Here is a 13,198-nt window from a genome sequence, read left to right on the forward strand (position 1 = left end):
AAGATTTTGCCTCTTAAAATTCAGCAGCACTGAATGAAAACCTTAGTATCAACACTAGACAAAACAAGAACTCTAAAACAAAAAACTAACAAATCCAGTTCTCTCAATCTGATACTGGAGTTAACTAGAATATCTGATGAATAAATATATTATATGTAATTCTTGTTCATATCAAAAAAAATCATTTTAGGGGTTCTTAATTTGAATGATTAAGATTTTATGCTCCATTTATTTTCCCTCATATTTTCTTCTTTTAAATTCACTCTGAACCTAGCTGTTAAGGACAGCTATGTGAACCCTGGTTGACTAGATCTCTTCTCCCACTTCCTCAATATATGAATCTGTCATTTTAGTTCACATTATTTTAGAGCTTAAATGCTAAATCTTGTTTTAGCATTGATAAAAATGAAGACTGAAGAAAGTAATTTTCCAATTTTGCTCAATTAGCTATTGATAAAATTAGTACTGAGTCCCAAACCCTTGACATTTTAATCCAGAACATTTTTAGTAAGTCTTAACATCCCCCCCCATGTATTTCACATTCATCTGAAATGTGTCCATACCCAAATGCTACAATTCACCAGTTTAAATGAACCGAATCCACAAATGTCCACTTAATAGTCAACTCCAAAATTACTTTAGTATTTCCCTTATTCTTTAGATATCCATCTGATCACTTGATTTTATTCTAAGTTCCTCATAATACACTATTCCAACTAGTTTATTAATTAATATTTGCACAAGGCAAGGTCTAAAATAATATGACTTAATCGTTCATTCATTTAACATAGTACTGCATTCTCTATGTGATTTTGCCAATATTAAAACTAATTTATACAATTAAAGGTGACCTAAGTTTCATTCTCCATTAGTCTTGTAGTGGGGTTGCTATAAGGAAGATTTTGCCTCTTAAAAAAAAAAAAAAACTAAATAAACAGAAAAATTAACAAGTGATCATAGACACTGGTTATAAAAATATAAATTACCACACAAACTCAGTTGGACTGGTAATGGTGGTAATATTATGTGTGTGGAAGAGACTGATACATTCCATAAAACTTAATACTCACCAGGCCAAAATTACCTGAAAACATATATGATCATGCACAAAACACAATGGATGATGTTGTTTTAAAAATATAATATCTATATTTGGGGTGTCTGTGTATATGTTTTTTCATAGCTCTGTGTATGCATGTTTCGTGTTACAAACATCAATTGGTTTGGGACCCCAAAAGATCCATGAATAAGCAGAACCACCACAGTTGAGAAATTATTTAACAAACTCCATTCACTAATCTGTTTATACCAGTAGTAATAAGCACTGTTGTATCCTTCTTGGTGTCTGAGATTTTTCACAGAGAATACATACTAAAGAATATATTTCTGTTGTATCTTAAATTGGTGAAAAATTTACATGATTAGGTCAGGCGATCTAATTTATCTTGAAAACAGAGGGTGCTGATATGTCCTAGAACTAAATTCTTACAAGAATAAGAGACAGGGATAATATTTCCTACTCTGGTTTGAAAATAAAAACCACCTGTATCTTACAGCATCATAAACATCTTTGAATGGCATTTTTTTCTGCAAATTAAAAAAATATATATTTCATGTGATTTTCAAGTAGGACTACAAAGGAACAGCTCAGAATGCAGTGACACCTAATGGCAAAGCTATCTTTATAGGCCATAAATGTATTTTCTAATAAACATTATATTTGCAGTAAAACTGTCTAAGTGTTGCTACTCACCAATATGCTGCCTATAATCTGAAATATCATGAAGATCCAAAAGCATAAAAGTATGCCAAATACTTTAATTTTTAATAATAAAATAACATATGCAAGTAGAAGAAGGAAAAAAAAAAGCTTCCAGATTAGAAAGTCTAGTTTTAATGTTACAAAACCCTTTGAGATAAAATTACAATGTGATAAATTTAGCCTTAGAAATTAGAATTAAATATAATGCATCTTCCATTACTCCTAACAGTCTCAATTGGTTGCTACTGTTTAATAAGTCAAAAGTTAATCATCTTGATTTTTATTCATATTTGAATTAAAATTTATAGGAGATATTTATTGGGTGTACCCTTCACTTGGAGTAGAAAGCAAAGGTCCTTAGTGTAATGGCTTATTAGTCATGTCATAGTTGATACTGTTGATTAATAACATTGTCTAACTTAATGCACATCTGAATTATGCATCAAATAACTGTATTAATGATACAGAAAAGAATAACAGTAAAGTATACCCTTATTTTAAATTCAGAAACTACTTGTTCACACATTCTAGAAATGTATACTATATGTTATCCATAACTTAGGGAGAAAACAACTACTGTAAATCATAAAGGGATAATTTAAATTTTGAGATATCTCTATACAGCACAAAGAGGCCTTGGTGACTCCTGGGGGTTATTATAACCAATGCAAATTATGTAAAGAGGTTGAAAAAACAACATTTTGGTAGAAGACACAGTACATTTTCTGGAAATAACACTGTTACATTCCATATTTGATATAATAGTCCTCACTGCAGAAATCATGAAAACTGTTGCTTTAAATCTGCTATTATTGTTTTTAATGTGGTGACATTTTATTCAGCCATCAGTTTTGTACTTTAATTTGAAGTTTCTTGTGATGAAATTATTTTGTGAATTGTCTTAGGCTTCTCAAACATATCAAAGTTAATGATTATGATATCAGAGGATAAAGTATCATTCACTTATAAGAAAAACATAAATAAATGGTTTGTTTCTATTCCCTGTTGGCGTAAGGTATTTTACTATGACTGATAACAACCAAAACCTGTGAGTGATTTTGGTAACATATGACTAAGTACATTATTTGAGCGCATCCTTGTAGAGATATATAACTTAGGAGAGCTCATTTCAATCAGTTCTGTGAGCACAGGAACCAGATAAAGAAATGAGCATACATTAAACTGTTAAAACATGAGATCCTCCATATTAGATTTGAAGCAAAACACAAACTGTGCAGTTGACTGGAAATGCCACCTAATCCCTGCTTAATTAAAGCAGTGCTCTACACTCCTGTTGTGTTTAGGGAGTAAAGAGTGTGGAACGACTGATGTATGAAGAAAATAGCAGTCAGCGTGGCTAATCTCAAAGACTTTCGAGCTTTCTAGCTACATAAATCAGAGCGACTTTTGAATAGCCTCATAAAACACAGTATCATTGCCATTCCACTCACGATTTTTTGGTTCTTCCTACAGCATGCAGATCATTAGGAAACTTCTAAGCAATCAAGTAATGTGGGTCTGATGAAATTACTCAATCAATGCACAGGCTCAAAGCAAAAGCATAATTCAAAATTGCAGTTTTTATATGTCAAAAGACCTTTCTTTGGGAGGGGGCAAAGAATATCACAATTGAGGTGATTCATTTCTAAATACTGTATGCGAATGTGCTCTACACAAATGTATGTAATTATCAAATTATCTTTAAAATGTACTTTAACAGAAACTCAAAGTAATTATGTATGATATTAGTGCATTTTCTACTGAAAAAAAAAACACACTGCCAGTTCAACGACTGGAATTTAAACATTATGATATATTTCATCATTGTAGTGAACTCATGAGTTTAATAAAACATATTAGAGTTCAAAATATGTAATCAACTTTTAAAAACTACCTGCATGAAATGAAAACAAGCAGAAAGAAGGAAGAGTTTTCATACGTAGAATTCCGTTCAATACCAAAAGGATTCAATATTTGAAGAACCTATTAGAACAGTGTCTTTTTTTTTTTTTAAATCTTTCCAGCTTGCCTGGACTATATACTGCAGCTGCTTTCTACTTGAACACACCACACGAGGCCAGGAAAACCTCTCATTTCTGCATATCTCCTTATAACTTGCGAGTTGAAATATTCATCTTCCCTTTAGTTTCATCACTTTAATCCCTTAAATCCTAAAATAATAAATTGCTATAAGCATATTTCTCCCATTAAACATTTAAATGAAGGCAATCACCTCCTAAAGATAATTAATTCTCTTTTCCAATCAACCAGGTAAACTGAGCCAATGAATATTAACTGATGGCTTAATACTTTAACAGGGGCATTCAGTTTTGAATTTATTACACTTTGGCTGGGATGGGGGTTGAAGTGGGAGAGGCTTTTAACCTCTAACACGCGCACAAATTATTCTTGGTCATTTTTTTAAATTTGGGAAATAACATTATCAGTATATTATAAAAGATATTTGAAACAATTATCAGTTTGCTAGCTTCATGGCAATACTAGGTAGCCTATAAAAGAAGCGAATCCTCTTGCCTAATGTACTAATTGCATTCAAGTCAAATTGTCTGATAAGTATTCCTTTTAGTAGGATATACAGAGTTCATGCATACAACCAGCTTTCCAAGGAAATCTGTAATTTGTACACAGTTACCTTTTTTTTTTTTTTTTTTTTTTTGGTCAGGTTATAAACAAGCCATGTCACATTGACAGACAACAGAATGCCAAGGAAAAAAAATACAACAGTTGTGTTCAATTTAGAAACAAATGATCAGACTGTATTGCAAAATATATTCATCTGGTAAAAGACAGCAAGGGCTGTAGGTGTTTGCAAATAACATATTTATCCTGTAGTCCACAGAATAAGCAATAAAATAAGCACTTATCCACAAGACCTCTCTCCTGAGCGATGAGGAGCATAAGACAGGAACCTCGAATCATAAAATGAATGTAAAGGTACCGTGGTAATATATATCTGCATCCTGCTCCACTCATTTACAGTTGCACATAAATGTATGTCATTTCTTTAAGAGGAGCACAGTTCATTTCTGAATTCTGTCAGAACATTACTGAACCCCTCAATAAGACGGTAATTTCTCCCTGAAAAGTTCTGAACCCAGGGGTCCTGTTAGCCCCCGGGCAAAACGTGATCTAGCAGTCAAGCTACCTAGTGCTTAATTTACTTAATGCATAAGCGGCAGGTATTGTGAATCCTGACCTCATTACCCCTTGCACAGAGACCTATATGTTTCTATTGATATAAATGACAGAGAATGGCAGACATGTTTACAGACACAGCCTCTGAGACCAAGAGAGGGAGTCCCCTGGAGCTGAGGGGCTGGCTGCTGTGGAGGCATACACCAGACAGAAGCCCTTCGCCTGGGCAGGCACCACAGCCACCTGAAGCAGACTCCCCTTCCAGGACTCTGTGTGTGTGTGTGTGTGTGTGTGTGTGTGTGTGTGTGTGTGTGTGTGTGTGTGTGTGTGCGCGTGTTGAGCAGGGGAGGGGAGCAGGGGGACGAAAAGGGGAGACGCTGCGACCCATCTGTCGCTTCAATTTGAAGAACATAAAGCCGTGTGGACAGATAAAAGTCCTGTGCCCAGAAAAATTCCCCAAGAGGGGTCTCTCTTCTTCCCAGTAAATGAACCTCGCGGGCCCGCGGACGCGAATTTCCGAAAAGGAAATCGTCGCATTAACGCAGAAAAGGCTGCCGGAGCCCGACTCCACTCTGCTCTCATGGATTAGCAAGTGAGAAGAGTTGGAGCCTGAAGCCGCGAGCGCTGTGCATGATAATGACGCGCGGCCCCCGCCCGCCCCCGCCCGCGCCCGCCGCGGCCAGTCCCGGCCCGTCTGGTTGCCAATAGGTGGGGCCACGAGCCTCTCCGAGCCGGCTCGGCGCTCTCCTTGGAGTCTGGCCGCCCGGCCGTAGCCCAAACGCCTTTGCTCTCGGCCTTGCGCGGCAACTCGGAGTTGACCGCGAGACGAGCGAGGCAGGTGCCCGCGAGGCAGCCCACGAGGGCGGCCCGCGCGCCCCGCGCTGCTCGTGCGCCCCGAGGCGGTCTCGCCGCCTCGCCAGGCCGGGGGAGTGTGCGCGAAGCAGCGAGGCGCGCGGCTCCCTGTCCTCGGCCACACCGCCGCCGGCCCCTCCCGCCACCGTCGCGGCGACTCTGCGCGTGTACCGCAAAGCCAAGAGGACGGGAAGAGGAAAAGGAGGCTGGGGGCGCAGCCGGCACCCCGTCCCCATCGCACAACGCTGCGGCTAACGCGGCCCGCTCACGTTGCAAAACCACCTGTTCGATCCGAAGGGAGCTCCCCCACCCTCACCCCAGTTTTCGCCTCACAGGTGACACCTCTTCTTTCCCCTAAAGATACATATATATATATATATATTTTTTTTTTTTTTTTAAATGGAGCAAATGTACATCCGGGAAAGAATATGGAAGGTAGAGTCGATTAAACTTCCTTTCTCCACACACTTAGAACACCCCCCGCCCCACACTTCCCGACACACACGCACAACTGAGGTAAACTCGAGACCCCCACGCATCCAGCCCCGCACTTCCACGATTCACCGTGAAACAACGGCCCAAGTCAAGGTTCGAACAGCCACATCCTGCCAGAAAACTGAGCAAGTGTGAGGGAAGGTTAGCGGGAAGGGGGAATAAACCGAAGCCAGCGCCAGTAAGCCACGCTTAAGGGCGGAGAGGGGGAGGCAAAGGGAAACATTTGCTAACCCCAACGTTAAAAGTACCCACAGGCAACACCTGCCCTTTCTTACCGATGTGAATGATTGAATCCGCATTCGCCGAGTCCCAGGTTCGAGACCACCAGGCGGACAAAACCAAGAGCAAGGGGAAAACTTCCATCTCCTCCTATGCTGAATCGCTTTCAGGATGGATTTTCTTTCAATCTATTTTTTAAACCAGTCCGGAGAGTTTGAGGTCACGACAGAGTTTAGCGCAGCTTTTTTTTTTTTTTTTCCCTAAATTCCTATGCCAGAGCAAAGCCTTTAATCGTCGCTGATGAAGGCAGAGCGAATAAGAGAAAGAGCCCAGCCTGAGGAAACCTCCTTCGCAAAGCCGTGTCACTTGGAGGGGAATTTTGGCATCGCCAGAGTTGTTTGCAGTTTGGCTTTTAAAAAATGTATCCAGCCTCGGCTGCTCTCGGGCAGGGGGAGAGGCTGGAGCTCAGACCATCCCCATCGCGGCGCCGGGGCCGCGGGTCTCCAGTCCCAGCTCCGCCGCAACTTCCAACAGACCCCCCCCCCCGCCCCCACCTACGCCGGATGTTCCCCTCCCCCCTCCCCAATCAAAAAAAAAAAAAAAAAAAAAGCGCGCCCCCCCGCCCCCGCCCCAACGGCCCGCAGAGAATCTCTGGTCTTCGTTGCCAAAATAAAATGTAAGTGGAAAGGAAAGATTAGGAGATTCCAAGCGGAGCAGCCAGATTCCAACGGGGAAGGGGAAAAAAGCCCTCTCCAAGAGGGGTAGTAAAAGTGAACTTCAAGGTAATGCAGATAGTAATGCAGAGAAAATTCCTTTTCTGCGCGAGGCGGGGAGCAGAGCTCGGTGAGGCGGGCCCGGGGAGCCGTTCGCTCGGGCGCGGTGGCGGGGGAGTTGCGCCGGGCGCGAGCAGCGGGGCCGGGCCGGCGGAGGGAAGCCTGCAGGCTGCAGGATGCTTTTGGAGCGGTTCGCCCGGCGGGATGCAGAAAGCGAGCAAGGAGCGAGCCTGGCAGCTTCAGCACTAGCCCCACGTTGCCTAGAAATGGATCACCTAGGAGAACGAGCGAGCCCGCGAGAGAGCGGTGCTGTCAGGCGGAGAGAGGGGGAACCGAGAGAGGAAGAGCTTCTCTCTAATAACCACCTCCTCCCCCTATCTGCAATACAAGGGAGAAACAAAATAGTGCTCTCATTTCCCTTGGAATCTTCAACTGGGACTGAGAAAAAGGCAGGACTCCAAGAGGAAAAACGTTGAAGCTCTTTTGTTTTTTTCCTTTTTTTTGTTTTGTTTTGTTTTGTTTTACGAGGTTAAAGACAACCTGAAAAAGCCACCCCACTTATTTAACCTTGCTATTGCTATTCTCCAACAGGTATCAGACTTTTTCTAGTCTTTGCCTGGAATTAGTCACATCGGATAAAACAAATTAGGGACACCTGGTCACTAAGGGAAAGGAGACCTAGAAAGCCTTTAATGAGATTTCAATTATAAAGTTATAAAAAGGAGAGGACGTGCTAATTATTTTTTTATACAGTGATTTTTCCCCCTCTCTCTCCAGAGTATTTTTAAGCAATCAGGATAGAGAAAGGATAAAAAAGAACTTGAAATAAAAAAATATAATAATTAAAATACATGCTTCAGTGAAACATTTGATCCAAATATTACATTGAGTAGCTCTGACAACGGACCTGTGTATATAAATTCAGAATGAGGAAGTTGGTTGCTTCTCCATGAAAAGAGCTGAAAAAGTACTGAATGACAGCCTCCCAGTCCCAGAATGAAAGAATTTTCTGCATGCTTATTCCTTGAAATAAATTCCTGACAATTGTGGCTTCCTTTCTTGTAATGATTATCTTATATCCAGTCAGACCTCACTGTAGACTGGAGGTTGGTTGATGCAAACAAATAACTGCTTGAGGCCAGATATTAACAGGCCTGATATTATTTCCATTATAATTGCAATCCTTTGGAAATGTTGCTCTTTGGGATGTGTGGATGTCCAACTCCTTAAAGTCTTTCAGAGCCCTCTCTTACCTGCATAGTTGGCAAACCTCTTTTCTTCTTTCTTTCTTTCTTTCATTTATTTTGAGAGAGAGGAGAGCATGACTGGGTAAGGGGCAATGAGCAGAGAGAGGGAGACACTGAGCCACCCAGACGCCCAAACCTCTTTTGAGACTTTCCAGCCTGGTGAATTGGCCTAGTATTTCTCCAAACACAATTGTACGTTCTCACCTCTCCAAAACGCCTTCTTGCAATCATCTTGTGTACTTTTTCCCTGAGCACTCAAGAAAATGTGCTGCCATATTGTTACTTAGGTCAGTAATTTTTTTGGAAGATATTTATTCATCCTCCCAACCACTCTCCTCTCCTACTTCAAGGCTTAGTTCAAATTTTGCCCATGAAGTCATGTCCAGTCCTTTAATATGGAATAAATCCATCCTTCTCATAGCACACTCTACCTTTATATGAGTTAGATAGGACTACTTCTGAATTACATCATCAATGCCCTGAGAGTAGGGATCATAGCTTATTCATGTTTTATTCACTGCAGCATTTTACATAGAGCCCCTTTGTTGACTTAGATATCATCACTTCCCTCTGAATCTGGTACAAATCAGTGCTTCCAAGAAGCCATCACTGATTAATTTGTCTCAATTTTGATCATTCCTTTAACTTTATTTTTCCTATTAGTACACATGTTCTCAACATTGATTGTGTTAATGTTATTGATATCATTTTCCTTTTTAAAGGTTCTGTTGTGATTTCACGGATCATAGTTACTCGTTACACATAATGAAGTTTTTGAATAAATAGACGTATCTCTCCATAGCTTGCTATTATATTATTCTCAAGGGTATTTAAAAATCGATGAGTCACTATGTGCTCTATGAAGAAAAAAATTGTGAAATAACCACTAACATGGAAAGGACAGGATAGTATCTTAGAATAAAAGAACAAAGAGGAACTTCAAAACATTAACTGACTCAGTCCTGTAATAAATGTCATTCCTGGAGATAACTGAATACAGTCAATTCATATTATCTTCTGTCTTGGAAATCAATTCTAGGGTATCATGAGTCAAACGTTGTCATTATTCCCAAATCCTCCCATTTATTGGTTTTTAAAGGCAACTTTACTTTGGAATAACCTGGAAAGCTTTTCAAAAAGGTACTTGAGGCTAATTTAATCAGAATCTCTGGGGTTTGGGGCCCGACCAACATGTTTTAAATCCTCTGACTAGGACTCTAATGGGTAGCCATACTTCAGCACTATTACAGTACTCAAACATTTCAGAGTCTGAGTGACGCATCACAAAAACCATAAAGTCATCAAAATGCCCATTCCTGACATTCAGAAGAGATAATAGTACCATGAGATGCAGCTTTCCAAAAGTGACACAAAGTTAATGCAGAGTTTAAGCATAGCAGTGGCTTACCGATTTCAAATTTAAGAATATCGATTTTTTGACTGTCGATATAATTTCTGTATGCAATGAATCCTAAAGTGGTTTTTGTATGAAATATGAGTTTGAAGACATTTGTTTAATTACATGTTAACCATATTTCCTACTATTTTAGAAAATTTCATATTGTGATATAATTAGAGGTATACAAATTTAGTTTACTTAGTTAGCTGGATACAAAGTCCTTTATTATGTAAGTTAGATGTTACATTCAAGAGGGGGAAAAATAAGAAATTCAGGACTTGCAATTCCATTTGGGCTTTTTTTTATGAAGACTATCTATTAGTCTAATTAAAGCTACTTGGCTTTTTTTTTATTTATTTTTTTAATTTTTTTTCAACGTTTATTTATTTTTGGGACAGAGAGAGACAGAGCATGAACGGGGGAGGGGCAGAGAGAGAGGGAGACACAGAATCGGAAACAGGCTCCAGGCTCCAAGCCATCAGCCCAGAGCCTGACGCGGGGCTCGAACTCCCGGACCGCGAGATCATGACCTGGCTGAAGTCGGACGCTCAACCGACTGCGCCACCCAGGCGCCCCATAAAGCTACTTGGCTTTAATTCAAGCATTGTCATATAGAAATGGCTTGTTGCATGGAAATTCAAAACTTTGTAACATTCTAGTATATTTGAAAAAAACAGCTTCCATTCACTAAAGTTTTCACCAATAATTAATTTTGGAATAAAAATGTAAGGGAACCATGAGTCACATATTTATTCTTCCTATGTGCACACAATTCAATTGAGGCATTAGTTGTGTTATGAACATCAATACAGTAATCCCCCCTTATCCACAGTTTCACTTTCCACAGTCTCAGTTACCCACAGTCAACCATGATCTGGAAGCAGATGATTGTCCTTTTGTATCATCAGAAGATCAATAGCAGCCTAACACTACACCATAGTGTTTTACCATTCACATCGCCTCCTGTTACCACATAGGCGTTTTATCATATTATGTCGTCATTAGAAAAAGGGTGAGAACAGCATAAAAAGGTATTTTGAGAGAGAGAGAGAGAGAGAGAAAGAGAGAGAGAGACCACATTCATATACCATCTATTACAGTATATTGTTATAATTGTTCTATTTTATTATTAGTTATTGTTGTTAATCTGTCACTGTGCCTAATGTATCAACTAAGCTTTATTGTAGGTATATGATAGCAATAAACCTAGTATTTATAGGGTTCAGTACTAGCCATGGTTTTTGGTATCCATGGTGGGTTTTCAAATATATCCCCTTTGGAAAAGGGGAGACAACTATAATTTCAAGAACTGGTAGCTAATCTGAGCAGCTTTAAGACATAAGGAATAGTGATTATTTTTTTATGGAAGAACAGATTTTGGATTTGGGGAGAAATATTAATTTTCATTTTTGGAGGGGATATACAGGCTCCTTTAATCATCTACAATGTACTGTGTATAAAGAGGAAAACATAATGGAAATCCTTGCAATATATAATTCCTTCATTTTCACTTCAAACAAGTACTAAGAATACCAATGTCTAAACTTTAAAAATCAGCTGCTAACTCCATGTTACAACGGCAGTAAGTCAACTTACATTAGCCAATTTTAAAGAACCTCAATAATATTCAATGACTCAAGAGATTTGTTTTGCTATAAACTAAATTTATGGGACAGCTTATGTGAAAATTAGAGAGAAAAGTTAGCTTTGAAAAGAACGTCATAGAAAAAGTAGAATGTAATACATTTTGATCATTTTTTCTAATTTGCTACAATTGTATTATTAGTATTACAAATGATTAGTCACACAAATGATTCTAAGTATATTACAACTTTAATTAACATGAATATGAAAGGAAAACTATGAGAGAGCAGTGACTGACCACCTGCATATAAAGGCAATAACAAATTATGACTGTTTTATAATTAAGATGTTCATTTGCAGAAGTAAAAACCAACTTCTTTTTGTTTGAGGGGCTGAAAAGGCAAGTTTTATGCTAAGCATATCAAAGTTCAGAGCTCAATGTGACTTTAGGGCCTCTCTTATACAATGCCTGGTTTGGTTTTCTAGAAGAGAATGGGAAATTGAATCACAGAAGTTGTAATGACATGTGTTGAAAGACTTGAACTTAGAAAACACATTTTTTGACTTTTAAATATGCTTCAAGAAAATCATTAAATCACACATTTCTACATAACATATTCATATTGGGTATACCACGTCCTTTTGGGGGAGGGGCAACCTTGCAGTGACCCACCACTTTCTACTCTGTCAAATTATGTTATCTGTGTCACTAGTGCAAATCTTATCCTTGATAACAGGTGATATTTCCTTCCTTCCTTCCTCCCTCCTTCCTTCCTTCCTTCCGTCCTTCTTTTCTTCTACATTAAACTCTTAATCCATTCCTCCATTTCAATACTTTCCCTAAATCTGTAAGGCTGCCCTGTCAGAGCAATGTCATGTTTTCTTCTTACTCAATTAGATATACATTCCAACCAAAATTTGCAACTAGATTGATTGATAAGGGTTTTTTTGTTAATATTAGAACTTTACCAAACTTACCTATTATTAACATTAATTCAAGTCAAAACTTTGAATTTCAAAGCTTTTTCCACTATCCATACGTTACCCATGATATTGAACTTTTTAAGTTTTATTTTAATTCCAGTATAGTTAACATACAATGTTATATTAGTTTCATGTGTACAATATAGTGATTCAACAATTCTGTACATTACTGAGTGTTCCTAATGACAAATGTACTCTTTAATCCCAATCACCTATTTCACTCTGAATTTTTAGGAGCAAAGATTAGTTATATATATCAGGACATCTCTTTTAGTTTAGATTTCTTATCTCTTCTTACTGGATGTTGATATGGGATTTTAGGTAGAATGTTAATTAAAATCAAACAAGTGGTGGACAGAGGCCAAATGATAACTTACAGCCCAACAGGGGCACTTTATTTTGAGATTGGCCCCTCACTACATTATATCCTGTCCCCACAAGATGGCAGCCATGCTTGATGTAGATTTAATCAGCTTACTTTTGGAATGTTTCAAGACTTAACAGTTTACCAGAGTATTATTAGCCCATATTGGTCAAATGACAATGACTATGAACTTGATGTTTTAAGTAATTTTTTAGGTAACTTGATTTTCTGAATTTTTATTTCTTCTAAAATTTATACATAGGAATAATAAATATCTATTATTCTGTTTTTATAATATCTGCTTTCTTGGCATCTTAACTGATTTCATCAGTTATTTAGGAGTTAAATATCAATAGAACAACC

At 38.5% G+C, this 13,198-nt stretch overlaps 1 protein-coding gene across 1 annotated transcript in view; it reads right to left on the bottom strand.

The window, feature by feature from the left end:
* The window catches only part of GRID2 (glutamate ionotropic receptor delta type subunit 2), a 1,434,457-nt gene extending 1,427,429 nt beyond the window's left edge, over window positions 1-7,028 (bottom strand). The window contains exon 1 of the mRNA XM_019829242.2: window positions 6,541-7,028. Coding sequence (XP_019684801.1) covers window positions 6,541-6,628 — 88 coding nt within the window. The 5' untranslated portion in view covers window positions 6,629-7,028. The remainder of the gene's footprint in view (window positions 1-6,540) is intronic.
* Window positions 7,029-13,198: the final 6,170 nt, after the last annotated feature.

This window comes from Felis catus, chromosome B1 (genome assembly GCF_018350175.1).
Source record: "Felis catus isolate Fca126 chromosome B1, F.catus_Fca126_mat1.0, whole genome shotgun sequence".
Lineage (NCBI taxonomy): Eukaryota > Metazoa > Chordata > Mammalia > Carnivora > Felidae > Felis > Felis catus.